The 21219-nt window shown below is 38.8% G+C and overlaps 1 protein-coding gene across 1 annotated transcript in view; it reads left to right on the top strand.

Annotated features, from left to right (window-relative positions):
• si (sucrase-isomaltase (alpha-glucosidase)) overlaps positions 1–21219 on the top strand; it is a 309027-nt gene that overhangs the window by 28726 nt on the left and 259082 nt on the right. The window contains exons 9-10 of the mRNA XM_034168783.1: positions 15613–15744; positions 16541–16660. Of these exons, the coding sequence (XP_034024674.1) occupies positions 15613–15744; positions 16541–16660 (252 nt within the window). The remainder of the gene's footprint in view (positions 1–15612; positions 15745–16540; positions 16661–21219) is intronic.

The following is a 21219-nucleotide window of genomic DNA, read 5'->3' as shown; positions in this document are numbered from 1 at the left end:
AGCACAGAACCTTGTGGAACTCCATAATTAACTTTAGTCTGTGAAGAAGATTCCCCATTTACATGAACAAATTGTAATCTATTAGACAAATATGATTCAAACCACCGCAGCGCAGTGCCTTTAATACCTATGGCATGCTCTAATCTCTGTAATAAAATTTTATGGTCAACAGTATCAAAAGCAGCACTGAGGTCTAACAGAACAAGCACAGAGATGAGTCCACTGTCCGAGGCCATAAGAAGATAATTTGTAACCTTCACTAATGCTGTTTCTGTACTATGATGAATTCTAAAACCTGACTGAAACTCTTCAAATAGACCATTCCTCTGCAGATGATCAGTTAGCTGTTTTACAACTACCCTTTCAAGAATTTTTGAGAGAAAATAATGTAATGTGTGCACTGAGCCGTCATCCAGCTGTCAGTGTGCTGTGATTAGCCGAAAGGCCCCTCCCCATGCTGTGTGTGATCAGACCTGGCTGTCCGGCCTCCATGTGACCAGATCTGTACATACATATAAACATTTTATGCAAGTGTACTCCCCCCACCCCGACACAAAAGACACGCACACGGGCAAGACACATGCACCACATGTATGTGGCTTTTTGCAACTCCACAGTCGTGGGACAGGTAGACAAATTTCACATCCAGCTCGACAGTGATTGTCTGCTGACTGTTTTCGTGATGATAGTATGAATGGCCACATATTTTCTAAGTGCCAAAGCGGTGTTAGATGTTCGTGTGTGTCAGCTGGAATTTGGCCGACACCTGCTGCGAGGGGGTTCGATGGGCTCTCACAGCACACACACTTTCAGCCATCTTTCAGCACTGGTGTGCACAAATAGTTGGAGCAACAGGTGTACGAGCTGTTAGAGGAAGCTATGATTTTTCATGTTCTGCATACGATTCCTGCTTCATGTGCACTTCATGCGCAATTCAACCATATTTGTTCAAACAACTTAACACATTCAGGTTTTACCAGTTTTAATGCTTTTTAAGTTGTTTTTTTTTTTTTTTTCAGTGCACAAACCCTGAAAAGGTTAGCAATATCATATGTCACCAAATTTCACTTTTGTCCATGTTTAGCGGTCCTCCTTCCAAACATCTTCTGGCTGCTTCATGACTCCAGGCCACTTGTCTCTTATTTAGCTCAACATTTCTGTATTGCATTGCTGTGCAGGCCATCAAGGTTACTATGTATCATCCTGAAGTTGTTTTTACAAATGTTTGTCTGACTATGACTATATGGCATGTTTGTCTGAAAAGAAAGGCTGCTATGGTACTTTCAGCTTGTTTTGTTCCAAAGCACACCTCACTGTATTGCCATTTTGCACCCTCTTCAACCACTAAGACCCCTTTTTGCTGGCTCATGAATGGGGGAGGGGGTGGATTAAAGTCCATACATCAATCAAAATTGCTGTATGCCTAAAACTTGTGCATCCTCATGGGCACAATGACACTGTGGCAGTTTTGTTTTTGTTTGTGTTATACTGTGACATCAATCAACATAATATCAATGTCGGTCCAGTGCTGATCTCTAGATGTTGTAACAACAAAATATGGTACTGATATAATGTTGAAATGCATTAACTGTAAGTTCCTGACCTGTATCTTGATCTATTTTTAATGTCTGCAAGAAACCCATTGGAAGGGTTTTCTTATTTATTTATTTATTTATTTATTACACAAAGAAGCAGATGTGTTCCATATGGATGTTAACATTTACTAGAATAACATTTTATCAATAAATGTATTTGTTATGATGTAATGTAATAAGATCAACATTTTTTAACTTATCTACACCCCCTTGATCCAACATCAGGATTTCTACATTGATCCATTTTTCAAAGATGGTCCGATGCACAATGATTCTGCAGTCTATGTTACAAAATCATGATGTCATTCACTTTTCCACATTTTATTATATTACAGCTCTATTCCAAAATGGAGTAAATTATTTTTTTCCCTCAAAATTCTACTCACAACACCCCACAATGACAACATGAAAAAGTTTTTTTTTTTTGCATATTTATTAAAAAAAGAAAAAAAAACAATCAAAAAACAAACAAACAAAGAAACCACATGTATATAATAATTCAAACCCTTTGCTCAATACTTTGTAGATGCATCTTTGGCAACAATTACAGTCTCAAGTCTTCTTGAATATGATGCCACAAGCTTGGCACACCTACAGTGGGGAAAATAAGTATTTGATCCACTGTGAATTTTGCCAGTTATCCCACTTACAAAGAATGTAGAAGTCTGTAATTTTAACCATAGGTACACATCAACTGTAAGAGACAGAATCTTAAAAAAAAAAAAAAAATCAGAAAACTCAAACCTTAATATTTGGTACAGAAAACTTTGTTTGCAGTTCCAGAGGTCAGACATTTCCTGTAGTTCTTGACCAAGTTTGCACACACTGCAGCAGGGATTTTGGTCCACTCTTCTATACAGATCTTCTCCAGATCCTTCAGGTTTTGAGTTTCAGCTCCCTCCAAAGATTTGCTATTGAGTTCAGGTCTGGAGACTGGCTAGACCACTCCAGCACTTGAAATGCTTCTTACGATGCCACTCCTTAGTTGCCCTGGCTTTGTGTTCAGGTCACTGTCATGCTTGAAGACCCAGCCATGACCCATCTTCAATGCTCTTACTGAGGGGAGCAGGTTGTTTGCCAAAATCTCACAATACATGACCCCATCCATCCTCCCTTCAGTACGGTGCAGTCGTACTGTCCCCTTTGCAGAAATGCACCCCCAAAAAATATGTTTCTATCCCCCATGCTTCATGGTTAGGATGGTGTTCTTGGGGTTGTTCTCATCCTTCAAACACGGCGAGTAGAGCTGACACCAAAAAGCTCTATGTTGGTCTCATCTGACCACATGACCTTCTCCCATGCCTCCTTTGGATCATCCAGATGGTGACTGGTGAACTTCAAACAGACTTGGACATGTGCTGGCCTGAGCAGGGGGGACCTCACTGTCCTGCAGGATTTTAAACCATGAAGGCATCATGTGTTACTAATGTAATCTTTGTGACTGTGGCCCAGCTCTCTTCAGGTCATTGACCAGGTCCTCCTGTGTAGTTCTGGGCTTTCTCAGAATCATTCTTACCCCACAAAGTGAGATCTTGCATGGAATCCCAGTCTAAGAATTACTCCAGCAGTTGTTGTCTTCTCACCAAGATGCTTGCCTTTTGTCCTGTAGCCCATCCCAGCCTTGTGCAGGTCCACAATTTTGTCCCTGGTGTCCTTAGACAGCTCTTTGGTCTTGGCCATGGTGGATAGGTTGGAGTGTGATTGATTGAGTGTGTGGACAGGTGTCTTTTATACAGGTAATGGTTTAAACAGGTGCCATTAATACAGGTAAAGAGTGCAGAATAGGAGGGTTTCTTAAAGAAAACCTAACAGGTCTGTGAGAGCCAGAATTTTTGCTGGTTGTTAGGTGATCAAATACTTATTTCATGCAATAAAATGCAAATTGATTATTTAAAAATCATACAATGTGATTTTTGGATTTTTCTTTTTTTTTTTTTTTTTAGATTCTGTCTCTGATAGTTGAATTGTACCTACGATAAAACTTACAGACCTCTCCATTCTTTGTAGGTGGGAAAACTTGCAAAATCGACAGTGGATCAAATACTTATTTGCCTCACTGTACTTAGGCAGCTTTGCTCATTCCTCTTTGCAGCACCTTTCAAGCTCCATCAGGTTGGATGGGGAACATCAGTGCACAGTCATTATCAGAACTCTCAAGAGATGTTCAATCGGATTCAGGTCTGGGCTCTGGCTGGGCCAAGGAAATTCACAGAGTTGTCCTGAAGCCATTTCTTTGATATCTTGACTGTGTGCTTAGGGTCATCGTCCTGCTGAAAGATGAACTGTCGCCGGAGTCTGAGGTCAGGTTTGGAGCAGGTTTTTCAGAATGTCTCTGTATTTTCTGCATTCATCTTTTCCTCAGTCCTGGCTAGTCTCCCAGTTCCTGTCACTGAAGAAAACATTGCGACACCAAGATGCTGCCACCACCATGCTTCACTGTAGGGATGGTGCCTGCTTTCCTCCAAACATGTTTCTTGCCATTCATGTCCAAAAAGTTCAATCTGTGTCTCATCAGACCACAGAATTTCATCACAGAGTCCTTCAGGTGCCTTTTGGCAAATTTTAGACGGGCTACCATGTGCCTTCTGTTTGGCCACTCTACCATACAGGCATAATTGGTGGATTGCTGCAGAGATTGTTGTCCTTCTGGAAGTTTCTCCTCGTCACAGAGGAATGCTGGAGCATGGACAGAGTAACCATTGGGCTCTTGGTCACCTCCATGACTAAGGTCTTTCTCCCCCGATCGCTGAGTTTAGATGGGCAGCCAACTCTAGGAAGAGTCCTGGTGGATCCAAACTTCTTCCCTTTACAGATGACAGAGGCTACAGTGTTCACTGGAACCTTTGAAGCAGCAGAAATGTTTCTGTACGCTTCCCCAGATTTCCAGGAGAGACCATCCTGTCTCGGACATCTACAGACAATTTGACTTCATGCTTGGTTTGTGCTCCGACATGCACTGTCAACTGTTGAACCTTATATGTAGATAGGTGTCTGCCTTTACCAATCATATCAAATCAATCAAATCTAATTAAGTTGTCGAAACACCTCAGTGATGATCAGTGGAAACAGAATGCACATGAGCTAAATTTTGAGCTTCATGACAATGGCTATGAATACTTATGTACATGTTTGTTTGTTTTTTTATACATTTGCAAAATGCTCAAAAATATCACATTGTCATTATGGGCTATTGTGTGAATTTTGAGGAAAAAATAATCCATTTTGGAATAAGGCTATAACATACGTAAGAAAATGTGGAAGCACCGTGAATATTTTCTGGATGCACTGTATATTTGCACTCTTTATTGTCACAATAAATATATAACAATCTCAATCACAGTATACTCATATCAGTCTGCAGTGTTCAGGCTATGAGTTGTCCAGCACAGATATGACGTATCCCAGACAATCAGTAAAGGCTAGTAATCAGTAATCAGTTTGCTTTACATGAGCTGCAACATAGCATTATTCAACTGCAGTATCAGAAACCTGATGTTGTTGTCACAATTGGGGCTGATATGTTTTCTTTTTTTCTTTCTTTCTTTCTTTTCTATTGGCTCACTAAATATGTGAACAAATCAAATATTTCTATATGAACAGACTCACGGGTGTCCAAATGTAAGAAGCTTTTCTCCTTTTTCCTAACACATTTTATGGAGCAAGCGACTAAAGTCATGTAATGTTATTTGTTCACATCTTGGAGTGGGGCGGGGGGGGGGGGGGGGAGTGTTGTCTTCCCCTGCTACCACCATCTTTTGGGAATGCTTTTGGAGTAAATCAATAATTCACTTTGTGTTCCTCTTGTTAAACTTGAACCTGTCATATAGTACTGAGTGGATACAGAGGCATGATCCATAACTGTTACACAATCTGTGCAGGCATGAAATAAAGGTTGAGGCAACACTTTGAGAGACAGAGTGATAGGTATGGCCTTTATCTTAGACTGGGTAATCCAGCTTTCTTTCAAATAATGGAGAGTGTGCTCGGCTCCACAGGTTCAAAGCTGGGATCACCATTTTTCAGGAGTCACATAATGTTAGTGCTGATTGAAGATCAGTTGACTGAATTCCTTTCATTTTCTCATTCAATCTGATCTAAATGTTAAAAGTATTCCAAAATGTATTGCCTTCTTGGTCAACTCGATTAAAAAAAACAACAAAAAAAAAAAAACACAGTTCTGCTTGGCATTTTCTTTAGAATAAGGATTGCTGCTAAATTTGGTCAGTCTTGCAAAACTTAACAGTGAGAAGTTTTTCATTGTGGGTCACTGAACTTCATCTTTTATTTCCATAATTACAAAGGTAAACTTCTTATCCTAAGACGTTTATGGCCTCCATAAATGACATGAGTGTTGTAACTCAACCCTAATGCACCACTAGTCAAGGCCACAGTTAAACATTAAAGAATATTTAAGTCAGTTTAAAAAAATATTTAACATAATTGCTATATCAGAAACATGGATCAATGAAGATAAAGGAATGGATTTTGAACTGGATGGATATGAATTTAATTGTGTAAACAGAAAGAATAAGAGTGGAGGAGGAGTGGCTGTGTATGTGGATAAGAACATGGATTATAAAATAGTAGACAATATGACAACTGTGATTGATAACTTATTAGAATGTATAACTATTGAAATATGTGAAGAAAAAAGCAAAAATGTATTAGTCAGCTGTATATATAGAGCACCAGGATCTAGTATTGAAACATTCACTGACTGTATGGGAAAAATGTTCTCAAAAACTAATCAAAAAACTGTGTTCATTTGTGGTGACTTAAATATTGATCTGCTCAATCCAAATAAGCATAAAATAACAGATGAATTTATCAGTATAATGTACAGTATGAGTTTATATCCAAAAATCACCAGGCCAAGCAGAATTACATCCCATAGTGCCACCTTAATTGATAATATATTCAGCAATGATATTGAGAATAACACTGTGAGTGGATTATTAATCAATGACATTAGTGATCATCTACCAGTTTTCATCGTTTATAATAGAAACCATCGGCGGAATCAGCCAGAGGAGAAAATAAAATACAGGCGAGTGTGGACAGAGGAAAACATGAACACACTAAAGAAGGATTTACAGGAGCAAAACTGGGAAAAGGTATACAGTGAAAGTGATGTTGATAGTGCATATGAAACTTTTTTACAAATATTTACATCATTATATGATAAAAATTGTCCAATTAAACAAGACTACAGAAAACAAAAAATCCAAGCTCGACCATGGATGACGAAAGGGTTACGAAATGCATGTAATAAGAAAAATACATTGTATAGAGAATTCATAAAACTAAAGACTAAAGAGGCAGAAAATAGATATAAGAAATACAAAAATAGATTAACTAATATTATACGGGTATGTAGGAAGAAATATTATAGTAACATATTATATAATAACAAAAACAATATTAAAGGAATATGGGATATATTAAATAGCATTATCAAAAATGGTAATAAAAAACAGAGTTACCCTCAGTATTTCATTGATAATAATGTCAAGAAGGAAAATAAGGATGAGGTAGTCAACGGTTTTAATAATTTTTTTGTAAATATTGGACCAAGCTTGGCAGAAAAAATTCCCGATTCCCAACCTGAGGATTGGGATAATAATCTCATAGAAAGAAATCCCTGTTCAATGTTCCTCACAGCAGTGGATGGAAAAGAAATTATAGACATTGTGAATAATTGTAAATATAAAATATCTACCGATTTAAATGAAATTGATATGGTGGTGGTAAAACAGGTCATTGAATGGATTGTAGAACCATTAACATACATCTGTAACTTATCATTTTAAACCGGTAAATTTCCCAATCAAATGAAAATAGCTAAGGTTGTGCCGCTGTATAAGACTGGGGATAGACACCACTTCACAAATTATAGACCTGTTTCTTTGCTTCCACAATTTTCCAAATTATTAGAAAAGTTATTCAATAATAGATTAGACAAATTCATAAATAAACATAAATTACTTACTGATAGTCAATATGGATTCAGAGCACATAGTTCAACATCACTTGCATTAATAAAATCAGTTGAGGAGATTACAAACGCCATAGACCACAAATTACATTCAGTTGGAATATTTATAGACCTTAAAAAGGCTTTTGATACAATCAATCATGACATATTAATCAATAAACTTGAACAGTATGGGATTAGGGGGTTGGTGTTGTGAAGTTGGGGGAATATACATCATCATCATGCTTGGACAATGCTTGTGGCATCCCACAGGGGGTCAGTATTGGTTCCAAAACTGTTTCTAATTTATATAAATGATATTGTCAATGTTTCCAAAATATTAAAATTAGTATTATTTGCAGATGACACAAGCATTTTTTGTTCAGGGGGGGATTTGCAGGAGTTACTGAGGAGGATCAGTATAGAAATGGGAAAATTGAAAATATGGTTTGACAGAAACAAATTATCATTAAACTTAAGTAAAACAAAATACATGTTATTTGGCTATTGTAATACATACATACAGGTTCAGTTACAAGTCGAGGGGGTAGATATTGAAAGGGTACATGAAAATAAGTTTCTGGGGGTGATAATAGATGATAAGATAAACTGGAAGACTCATATAAAACATATACAAAGTAAACTGTCAAGAAGCATTTCAGTTCTAAACAAAGCGAAACATATTCTGGACCACAACTCACTCCGCATTCTTTACTGCTCACTGGTTTTACCATATTTACAGTACTGTGCAGAGGTATGGGGTAATACTTATAAAGGTACAACACAATCACTATCAGTAATGCAGAAAAGAGCTATAAAAATTATTCATAATACTGGCTATAGAGATCATACAAATCCACTATTTTTACAATCCAAATTCTTAAAATTCACAGACTTAGTTCATTTTCAAACAGTACAAATTGTGTATAAAGCAATAAACAATTTACTTCCAGCAAATATTAAAAATATGTTTTTTTAACAGATCAGGGGATTACAGTCTGAGGGGGAAATTTAATTTAAAGCATCAGTGGGCACGAACAACATTAAAAGGTTTCTGTATTTCTGTCTGTGGGGTGAGGATGTGGAACAGATTGGGAGTGGGGCTCAAGCAATGTCCAAGCATGAACCAGTTCAAACAGCGGTACAAAAATATGTTTTTTTTCTAGGTATAGGGAGGAGGAAGGGTAATGAGGGTTAGGGTGTTTTTGTTTTTTGCTTCGGCTTGTAAATATATAGTATTTTGTATGTAAGTAGGTATGTGTAGGTGTATATTTATGTTTGTGTATATATATATGTATATGTGTATATATGTGTATGTATATGTGTATGTATGTTGATATATATATATATATATATATATATATATATATATATATATATATGTGTGTATATATCGCCTGACAAAGTTTGATCCAGATCTGATCTCTTGCTTGCCTCTACTGGTGGTTGGCTCTCACTGCGGTATTGTATCACTTCCTGTTCCGGAGCACAGTGGTGTTTTTCTGTATCTGTTGCGCGGTTAGATTGATCTAGTTATCTAGATTACGATTTGTTTCCCAGTGTAATCTTTACGTGCCTTAACTAAAGCACTCCTTCTGCTGAATCACCTCTAAATTATTTACACATTATTCACTTTGCGTGTTTTTAGGAATCCGCTAGGTTAGCGTAGCTACTAGCTCTTAGCCGATTTAGCATGGCGGCTTCTCCTGTCTCTCCCGCACTTTTCTGCTCTGGGTGTGAAATGTTTAGTTATTCCTCAGCCTCCTTTAGCAGTAACGGTACTTGTAATAAGTGTAGCTTATTCGTAGCTTTGGAGGCCAGGCTGGGCGAATTGGAGACTCGGCTCCGCACCATGGAAAATTCTACAGCTAGCCAGGCCTCTGTAGTCGGTGCGGACCAAGGTAGCTTAGCCACCGTTAGTTCCCCCCTGGCAGATCCCGAGCAGCCGGGAAAGCAGGCTGATTGGGTGACTGTGAGGAGGAAGCGTAGCCCTAAACAGAAGCCCCGTGTACACCGCCAACCCGTTCACATCTCTAACCGTTTTTCCCCACTCGACGACACACCCGCCGAGGATCAAACTCTGGTTATTGGCGACTCTGTTTTGAGAAATGTGAAGTTAGCGACACCAGCAACCATAGTCAATTGTCTTCCGGGGGCCAGAGCAGGCGACATTGAAGGAAATTTGAAACTGCTGGGTAAGGGTAAGCGTAAATTTGGTAAGATTGTAATTCACGTCGGCAGTAATGACACCCGGTTACGCCAATCGGAGGTCACTAAAATTAACATTAAATCGGTGTGTAACTTTGCAAAAACAATGTCGGACTCTGTAGTTTTCTCTGGGCCCCTCCCCAATCAGACCGGGAGTGACATGTTTAGCCGCATGTTCTCCTTGAATTGCTGGCTGTCTGAGTGGTGTCCAAAAAATGACGTGGGCTTCATAGATAATTGGCAAAGCTTCTGGGGAAAACCTGGTCTTGTTAGGAGAGACGGCATCCATCCCACTTTGGATGGAGCAGCTCTCATTTCTAGAAATCTGGCCAATTTTCTTAAATCCTCCAAACCGTGACTATCCAGGGTTGGGACCAGGAAGCAGAGTTGTAGTCTTACACACCTCTCTGCAGCTTATCTCCCCCTGCCATCCCCTCATTACCCCATCCCCGTAGAGACGGTGCCTGCTCCCAGACCACCAATAACCAGCAAAAATCTATTTAAGCATAAAAATTCAAAAAGAAAAAATAATATAGCACCTTCAACTGCACCACAGACTAAAACAGTTAAATGTGGTCTTTTAAACATTAGGTCTCTCTCTTCTAAGTCCCTGTTGGTAAATGATATAATAATTGATCAACATATTGATTTATTCTGCCTAACAGAAACCTGGTTACAGCAGGATGAGTATGTTAGTTTAAATGAGTCAACACCCCTGAGTCACACTAACTGTCAGAATGCTCGTAGCACGGGCCGGGGCGGAGGATTAGCAGCAATCTTCCATTCCAGCTTATTAATTAATCAAAAACCCAGACAGAGCTTTAATTCATTTGAAAGCTTGTCTCTTAGTCTTGTCCATCCAAATTGGAAGTCCCAAAAACCAGTTTTATTTGTTATTATCTATCGTCCACCTGGTTGTTACTGTGAGTTTCTCTGTGAATTTTCAGACCTTTTGTCTGACTTAGTGCTTAGCTCAGATAAGATAATTATAGTGGGCGATTTTAACATCCACACAGATGCTGAGAATGACAGCCTCAACACTGCATTTAATCTATTATTAGACTCTATTGGCTTTGCTCAAAAAGTAAATGAGTCCACCCACCACTTTAATCATATCTTAGATCTTGTTCTGACTTATGGTATGGAAATAGAAGACTTAACAGTATTCCCTGAAAACTCCCTTCTGTCTGATCATTTCTTAATAACATTTACATTTACTCTGATGGACTACCCAGCAGTGGGGAATAAGTTTCATTACACTAGAAGTCTTTCAGAAAGCGCTATAACTAGGTTTAAGGATATGATTCCTTCTTTATGTTCTCTAATGCCATATACCAACACAGTGCAGAGTAGCTACCTAAACTCTGTAAGGGAGATAGAGTATCTCGTCAATAGTTTTACATCCTCATTGAAGACATCTTTGGATGCTGTAGCTCCTCTGAAAAAGAGAGCTTTAAATCAGAAGTGTCTGACTCCGTGGTATAACTCACAAACTCGTAGCTTAAAGCAGATAACCCGTAAGTTGGAGAGGAAATGGCGTCTCACTAATTTAGAAGATCTTCACTTAGCCTGGAAAAAGAGTCTGTTGCTCTATAAAAAAGCCCTCCGTAAAGCTAGGACATCTTTCTACTCATCACTAATTGAAGAAAATAAGAACAACCCCAGGTTTCTTTTCAGCACTGTAGCCAGGCTGACAAAGAGTCAGAGCTCTATTGAGCTGAGTATTCCATTAACTTTAACTAGTAATGACTTCATGACTTTCTTTGCTAACAGAATTTTAACTATTAGAGAAAAAATTACTCATAACCATCCAAAAGACGTATCGTTATCTTTGGCTGCTTTCAGTGATGCCGGTATTTGGTTAGACTCTTTCTCTCCGATTGTTCTGTCTGAGTTATTTTCATTAGTTACTTCATCCAAACCATCAACATGTTTATTAGACCCCATTCCTACCAGGCTGCTCAAGGAAGCCCTACCATTATTTAATGCTTCGATCTTAAATATGATCAATCTATCTTTGTTAGTTGGCTATGTACCACAGGCTTTTAAGGTGGCAGTAATTAAACCATTACTTAAAAAGCCATCACTTGACCCAGCTATCTTAGCTAATTATAGGCCAATCTCCAACCTTCCTTTTCTCTCAAAAATTCTTGAAAGGGTAGTTGTAAAACAGCTAACTGATCATCTGCAGAGGAATGGTCTATTTGAAAAGTTTCAGTCAGGTTTTAGAATTCATCATAGTACAGAAACAGCATTAGTGAAGGTTACAAATGATCTTCTTATGGCCTCGGACAGTGGACTCATCTCTGTGCTTGTTCTGTTAGACCTCAGTGCTGCTTTTGATACTGTTGACCATAAAATTTTATTACAGAGATTAGAGCATGCCATAGGTATTAAAGGCACTGCGCTGCGGTGGTTTGAATCATATTTGTCTAATAGATTACAATTTGTTCATGTAAATGGGGAATCTTCTTCACAGACTAAAGTTAATTATGGAGTTCCACAAGGTTCTGTGCTAGGACCAATTTTATTCACTTTATACATGCTTCCCTTAGGCAGTATTATTAGACGGTATTGCTTAAATTTTCATTGTTACGCAGATGATACCCAGCTTTATCTATCCATGAAGCCAGAGGACACACACCAATTAGCTAAACTGCAGGATTGTCTTAGAGACATAAAGACATGGATGACCTCTAATTTCCTGCTTTTAAACTCAGATAAAACTGAAGTTATTGTACTTGGCCCCACAAATCTTAGAAACATGGTGTCTAACCAGATCCTTACTCTGGATGGCATTACCCTGACCTCTAGTAATACTGTGAGAAATCTTGGAGTCATTTTTGATCAGGATATGTCATTCAAAGCGCATATTAAACAAATATGTAGGACTGCTTTTTTGCATTTACGCAATATCTCTAAAATCAGAAAGGTCTTGTCTCAGAGTGATGCTGAAAAATTAATTCATGCATTTATTTCCTCTAGGCTGGACTATTGTAATTCATTATTATCAGGTTGTCCTAAAAGTTCCCTAAAAAGCCTTCAGTTAATTCAAAATGCTGCAGCTAGAGTACTGACGGGGACTAGAAGGAGAGAGCATATCTCACCCATATTGGCCTCTCTTCATTGGCTTCCTGTTAATTCTAGAATAGAATTTAAAATTCTTCTTCTTACTTATAAGGTTTTGAATAATCAGGTCCCATCTTATCTTAGGGACCTCGTAGTACCATATCACCCCAATAGAGCGCTTCGCTCTCAGACTGCAGGCTTACTTGTAGTTCCTAGGGTTTGTAAGAGTAGAATGGGAGGCAGAGCCTTCATCTTTCAGGCTCCTCTCCTGTGGAACCAGCTCCCAATTCAGATCAGGGAGACAGACACCCTCTCTACTTTTAAGATTAGGCTTAAAACTTTCCTTTTTGCTAAAGCTTATAGTTAGGGCTGGATCAGGTGACCCTGAACCATCCCTTAGTTATGCTGCTATAGATGCAGACTGCTGGGGGGGTTCCCATGATGCACTGTTTCTTTCTCTTTTTGCTCTGTATGCACCACTCTGCATTTAGTCATTAGTGATCGATCTCTGCTCCCCTCCACAGCATGTCTTTTTCCTGGTTCTCTCCCTCAGCCCCAACCAGTCCCAGCAGAAGACTGCCCCTCCCTGAGCCTGGTTCTGCTGGAGGTTTCTTCCTGTTAAAAGGGAGTTTTTCCTTCCCACTGTAGCCAAGTGCTTGCTCACAGGGGGTCGTTTTGACCGTTGGGGTTTTACATAATTATTGTATGGCCTTGCCTTACAATATAAAGCACCTTGGGGCAACTGTTTGTTGTGATTTGGCGCTATATAAAAAAATTGGTTGATTGAGTGATATATATATATATATATATATATATATATATATATATATATATATATATATATATATATATATATATATATATATATATATATATATATATATGTGAATGTATGTGTGTATGTATATATATATATTGATATCGGTTTAGGTGTGTAGGAATCTATGTGTATATGTGGCAAAGGGTATTAGTGGTTGTGGGGAAGAAGGGGTAGGGATAAATAAGCTGATGCTTCACCCTACCCCTTTTCGGACATGTTGGGTACACAGTAGGAACTTTTTTGTTGTTGTCTTTACTGATCTATCTTGTAATTGTTGTTGTATCAAATGTTCGAAATAAACAGTTTTCATTCATTCATTCATTCATTCATTCATTTTTCATTCATTCATTCATTCAAAACTGTATTATCCCAAGTTCAAATGCAAACAAATGACTCTATGACGCATTTACTCTTTGATAATCTTAAATCTGTTACATATCTGCTAACATTATGATGCAGCTGCTTCCTCTCCTGCTATATTGAGGGACATATTTGATAATGGTTAGATAGACCACAGAGGGCATTATCAAATTCTGCCTAATATGACTAGAGCTGATTGCCATTAGTGGAAAGTCCTGGCACAGCTTTCCAAACCATCTGTTCTATTGATATGAAGTAGATTTTGCCAGAGAAAACACAGACAGAGAGTAAGTATAAAGTCACCCCCGGACTAAAAAATAAAGAATGCGTTCACATTAGTACTGTCCTCTAAAGATCTGGCAGCACAAGTACAAGACTTGTATCGACTCACATCTTAGAACACCGGCAGGTCAACAGAAAGGTTGAATTTACATTTAAAACTATAGGGATGCTTTGTGGAGTGTATACCTTTATCAAGGCACAACAGGTTACACAAGTACATAAATCAAAACCTATATACATACCAGTACTTTGTCTGCCAAAGCAATAAAATATACACAGGCCAATTTATTTGTACAATGACATACTTTCTTTTTTTTTTCTTTTTTTGTAATTTTTGCCTCTGTACACCACCACAGTGGAGTTGAAATGAAGAAAAAAAAAAAATAAGATAAGCTTCTCATGTCAACTTTTACATTTAATTCAAGAGAATAAATAATAACAATAAAAAAAAAATCTGTGAACCATTTCTGAATTTCAAACATTTTTTTATGATACATAGTTCCTCAATTCTGTAGCACAGCACTGTTGCCTCACAGCATGAAGGTCATGCGTTCAGTTCACACCTGTGGCTTTTCTGAGTGGAGTTTGCGTGTTCTCCCCATGTTTGAATGGGTTCCCTCCTGGTGCTTCTCCCACATTTAACAACACGTGGGTTAGGTGGATTGGAAATTGTCCGCAGGTGTGCATTCGGGTGTGAATGTGTTTGTTTGTCTATATGTGGACCTGCGACAGACTGGTGTCCTGTCCAGGGTGTACTCCTCCTCACGCTCTATGGCTGCTGGGTTAGGCTTCAGCCCCCTGCGACCCTAAATTGGAGTAAGCGATTGAAGATGAGTGAGTGAGTTCCTCAGTTTCTGAGCAAATAAAATATCAGTATTAATTTTTTTTTTTAATCATAAATAAATCACTTTCCACCTGGGGCCTTTCTGTGTGGAGTTTCCATGTTCTCCCCATGTTTGCGTGGATTCCCTCTTGGTGCTCTCACTTCCTCCCACTTCCATAGACATGCAGGTCAGGTGAATTGGAAAATTTGAACTGGCATAGGTGTGTGTGTGGGTGTGAATGTGTTTTTGCCTATATGTTGTCCTGTGATAGACTGGCATCCTGTCCTAGGTATACCATGCCTCATGCCCTATAAATGCTAGGATGTTCTGCAGCCACCCTGTGACCTGACTCAGAGGAAGCAGTTGTAGAAAATAAATGGATAATCTTTTACACACATACTTCATTGCACAAGTCAGGGGATAGATCCAAGAGCATTTTAAAGTCACTGAATATGTGCATTTTTTTTCCATCTGATGCAGGATATTCAGTACACTGACATTGACTACATGGAGGATAAAAAAGATTTCACCTATGATACAGTCAAGTTCAAAGACCTGCCCACATTTGCAGACTATCTCCATGAAAAAGGACAGCGATACATCCTCATCCTGGTGAGTGAAGCCATGACTTGCTGTGTGTACATAAATTAACAGAATATGTCACATTTACCCACTCCAGTATGTCTAAGAAGCAACCATGTGAGATGTATATTTTATTTTTCTGTCGAATTTTACATTTGGCAGTGTGTAGTATCACCATCCAAACAAACAAAATATCTGTGGACAAACATTTATCATGATTGTACACTGTCACAAATGCAAGGCATAGATGCATTTGGTTTGTATCCATGCACATCGTTGTATTTACACAGTGTAAAATTTCTGGGTGCTGGAAAAAAATGGGCAGGTTTAAGTCAGTTCTGAAACTATGAGTGTTTTGAGGGCATAGGATAAATTCAGAGTGGCATCAGATTGCCTGTTGTCATTGCTTTTGCCATGGAGTGTGCCAAGAAGAAAGTGCTTGGCTCATAAAAATAACAGACTCACTGGAGCAGAGAAAGATTTTCAAAAAAAAAAAAAAAAATGCCAGTTACAGTTTGCCAGAAGGTACATGGAAAACTCAAGCCTCAATTTGATTGGTTTTCTTGTATGATAATCCTTCTCTGGTACATTTCTGAATATGTTATTAGTGATGCAACAGCAACATTTATAAATTGTCACTTTAAATTAGGACCTTTTTTACTTTTTGGCCTTCGTGCTTACATTATGAAAACTGACATCATGTGGGAAGCATTATTGTATAATTTGTAATCTACAGGCAAACTTGCAATTGTGTGATGTGGAATTGATTTGAAATGGCATTTATGTTCATAGTTTTTCAGTAATCAGTTCATTCATTTATCTGCAGGATCCAGCAGTAGGAACCAGTAAGAGGGTTAACAATGCTCCATATGAAGCATATGACCGTGGGACTGAGAAGAATGCTTGGATCACTGAATCAGATGGGAAAACTCCTCTGTTAGGGGAGGTGAGCTGCTTTCAACTGAAACAGAAAACACAGGAATGCATGCTAATGAAGTCATACACTCCACTTTATTTGGTACTTGCTGTATCTCTGTTTCATCTAACCGGTCCGACAAAAAGGCAATAACGCCCCTTTCACATCAAATTCTCACCATGCCTGTCTGGTTCTTATATAAATGATTTTTAATCAGTATGTAGATAACACAGAATGCACAAGATGGAGCCAGACAGACAGCATTTTGCTTATGGGCTAATTTCCCTTTTTTTATGTAGCGCCAAATACAACAAAGTTGCCTCAGTGCGCTTCACACATATAACCTAACCAACCCCTCACACTGTGTTCCCGCTGCAATGGTTTCGTGCACGCTCGTACACGAAACCGTTGCAGCAGGATCGTTAACGCCTGCGCGTTGGCTCGATTTTTTTCATGGTTCGCTCATACAACCTACAAGCTTTGTGTCGGTGACAGGTTGGAAAGCAGGAGGTTGTCTTTTACGAGTTGAGAGAGCTGCAACTTATGTTCTGAAGTGACATATATGAAAATAAATATAAAATACTGCATTATCATATATGGCTAAACGATGGCTGTGTCCACACACATAACAAGCTGCTCCTGTGTACTGAATGAGGTAGCATAATTCACACTCAAGCACAGACAAAGAAGGAAAATAAGATGAAGAAGAAGAAGAAGAAGAAGGCAGCTCTGAGAAAGAAAAATACTGTATGTATCTTAGAGAATTAATATATTGATGAAGTAATGCTCTCAACCTGGAAGACCCTGTTCTGGAATTAAAAATAGGACATGTATCTTTTCTACTGCTGAGCACAATTCTTGTTTGGATTGTGTGAGACAACAAGAACAGCAGTGGCAAGGCAGCTAAGCTCAGATAGGTATGTTGTCTTTTCCAATTGTTTTATTAATTGTTAATGTTTACATCATAATGGTCTACTTTGTGGACAAAAGAAGCACTTTCCTCATGGTTTGTGCCTGTTACATTAATTTGCTTCTTTGTCAGCTTCTGCTAGTTAAGGCAGAGTTTGCATTATAAACAAGATCAATCAGACAAATTTGGTGAGAATCTGTGAAGTAGTTTTGAAGTAATCCTTCAAAGTTTATATAAAGGGAAATCTTCATCCAGAATCCCGACCCAGATCACCTTCAAAATTCAATGGAGTCCTCCATGTCCTAATTTCTATCTGTGTTGCAAATTTTGTGAGAATCCATGAAGTAGTTTTGACGTAATCCTTCAAAGTCTATATAAAGTGAAACTTGATCCAGAATCCGAATTCGGATTCAGATTACCTCCAAAATTTAATGGAGTCTTCCATGGCCTAATATGCATCTGTGTTGAAAATTTTGTTAAAATCCATACAGTAGTTTTGACGTAATCTTGCTTAAGTAATCCTTCAAAGCCTATACATACGAGGTCTGTGAGAAAAGTATCTGACCTTATTATTTTTTTAAAAAAACATATGGATTTGAATCACGTGTGATTACATCAGCCAAGCTTGAACCCTCGTGGGCATGCGAGAGTTTTTTCACGCCTATCGGTGATGTCATTCGCCTGTGAGCACGCCTTGTGGAAGGAGTGGTCCAGCCCCCTCGTCGGAATTCCTTTGTCTGAGAAGTTGCTGAGATACTGGCGCTGTGCTTGATCAAAATTTTTTCAAAAACTGTGAGGCACATCCGAGTGGACACCATTCGAGAAATTCAGCTGGTTTTCGGTGAAAATTTTAATGGCTGATGAGAGATTTTGGATTGTTTCTATCGCTGTAAGGACTTCCCATGGAGCGGGACGTCGCACAGCGCTCCGAGGCGACGTCATCATCCTGTTTCAAGCTGAAAACCTCCAAATTTAAGCCTCTGTTGACCCAGGACGTCGTGAGAGAACAGAGAACTTTCAGAAGAGGTCGGAATCAGCAGTTTATCTGGACATTCCACTGTTAAAGGAGATTTTTTAATGAAAGATGTGCAGACGGATTGGCGCGTCGGCTCACAGCTGGCGCGGCGCGCCCGCCACAGAAAAAAAAACCTCTGTTGGAAGCCTTAAGGACAAGTTGGAACATGCCCTGCTGTTAAACAATTTCTCAGATACTCAACTGAAAGCCACCAAAAGCCGCCTGGATTTTACAAATGGTTATCAACACGGAGGTGTTTTTCCTGTGGCGGGCGCGCCGCGCCGGCTGCGAGCCGATGCGCCAATCCATCCGCACGTCTTTCATTAACAAAATCTCCTTTAACAGTGGAATGTCTGGATAAACTGCTGATTCCGACCTCTTCTGAAAGTTCTCTGTTCTCTCACGACGTCCTGGGTCAAAAGAGGCTTAAATTTTGAGGTTTTCAGCTTGAAACAGGATGATGACGTCGCCTTGGAGTGCTGCGCGACGTCCCGCTCCGTGGGAAGTCCTTACAGCGATAGAAACAATCCAAAATCTCTCATCAGCCGTTAAAATTTACACCGAAAACCAGCTGAATTTCTCAAATGGTGTTTAGTCGGATGTGCCTCACAGTTCTTGAAAAAATTTTGATCAAGCACAGCGCCAGTCACTCAGCAACTTCTCAGACAATGAAAATCCGACGAGGGGGCTGGACCACTCCTTCCACAAGGAGTGCTCACAGGCGAATGACGTCACTGACAGGTGTGAAAAAACTCACGCATGCGCATGAGGGTTCAAGCTTGGCTGATGTAATCACATGTGATTCAAATCCATATAGTTTTTTTTTTTTAAATAAAACTGTCTGTTTCTTTTCTAATAGACCTCGTATATTTATTATCTCCTTGATGGACATAATAAAAAATAAATAATGCACCACGTTTTCCTTCACTGAATTACATTGCACATTATTTCAGGTGTGGTGGTCTGTTCAGTGGCCAAGAATGAGTTTACTTGCATTTTGTACCTGGAACCATTAGACTATTTAGCTCAATAACAAGGCAGTGTTTGCTTTAGAAATAAACAATCTGCTGATTAAATTCATTTTGCTTCTTTGTGAATGAAGCAGCAGCACCAAATTTCTAAAATAAATGTGACTCACACTCCGGTATAATTTATATATGGTTTTCCGCTTCATACATTTTTTGACAGATGCAACTTTAATCTAATGCAAGTTATACTGCAGAAAATATGATGCATCTGGATTTGCATGCAAATCCATGTTGGCTCCAATGTGGTGCCAGAAAAATAAATAAGGCAAAAGATATGACTAAATAAAAACTGTACGTTCATGCTGACATGCTGAACTAGAGCACCGTACTCGTAGAGTGCAAAAAGCCAGTGAAGGGAGGCCAGAATCAGTGTAATGTGGTCAAACCTTCTTCTTCTTGTCAAAACCAGTTGGAGACTCCTAATGCTGAGCTGCGGTAAACCAGAAAATAGAATATTGCAGTAATCCACTTGAGAGGAGACAAATGCATTGATCAGAATCTCTGCATCAGCCATAGATAAGATGGGATGAATCCCAGCTATGTTACAAAGGTGGAAGAAAGCAGTGTTGGCGATTTCTCTAATCACCATGTATATGCACTGAATCATTACAAAACACTTTAAATTAAAACACTTAATTAAAGTTCATATCTTCAATATGTTTATTTTTGATCCATCCTCCTCCTCTGAGGGGTATAAATCTAATGCTCCTATGTTTTTATAGCATTGCTTTTGATTATGCACACGATTAAACCCAGTCATTCAGCTCATCGCTTTTTCATGCGTTTTATCACAGGTCAAATCATGCATTGATTCAGCATTAGTTTAATATTAACATGCTCTGCATCACTGAATCACAGATCAAGCATGCTAAATGTGCATGCATGTCGGAGAGGAAACACGTGAGTCCATGTCTGAATCTGTATCTTTCTATTTCTCTAAATGAGAAAGCTACTCTTGGTAGTTTCTGCTTTATTTCTGTGCATGCACGTGTGTGATTAAAATTGATTCTAGCTCATTTCCATATGAATGTATGCCTCCAGATTATGAACACAGTGGGATCTTGGCAAATTGACCTTTGAGGTAACTACGTTAGTGATGAAGGAGAAACAGCGACAGGGTTATATTTATTCAGCTTTTAAGACAACTAATTGCTTGCAAAGATAAGGATAAAAGCTTTTCCTGGCAGCCCATTTGTCTGAAAGTGCAAGTAAAATCATAGCAAGACCTCACTGACACAAATAAATATTTGTGTTTAAAGTCCAGAAAATAAAAATAAATAAATAAATAAAACTGTCTACTTAAGCAAAGCAGTATTGACAGAAGCAAGACTATGTGGAATATAGGAATATCTGAGTGGATTCCCATTCCCCTCAGTTTTTAGAGTGTCTAAAAATTTGTAAATGAAAAGTTAATGTGCTAGAATATGTTTGATTGTGTTGCTGGTATGAAGGCTGCCACCTCATAACACTGAAAGAATGTTCCTGCATGGTTAGAATGTGGAGTTTTTTAGTGTTAGGGGGCTTTTATTTGTAAGACTCTAAGGGAACATTTAGGTCATTCCTGGATTCTGTACCAGTGGTTATTGGGTGAGAGGCAGGGTACACCCTGGGCAGCCTGCCAGTCTATCACACAGCA

Source organism: Thalassophryne amazonica, chromosome 4 (assembly GCF_902500255.1).
Source record: "Thalassophryne amazonica chromosome 4, fThaAma1.1, whole genome shotgun sequence".
In the NCBI taxonomy this organism is placed as follows: domain Eukaryota; kingdom Metazoa; phylum Chordata; class Actinopteri; order Batrachoidiformes; family Batrachoididae; genus Thalassophryne; species Thalassophryne amazonica.
The sequence above is the reverse complement of the archived record's forward strand: the minus strand, read 5'-3'. Positions and strand labels throughout refer to the sequence as shown.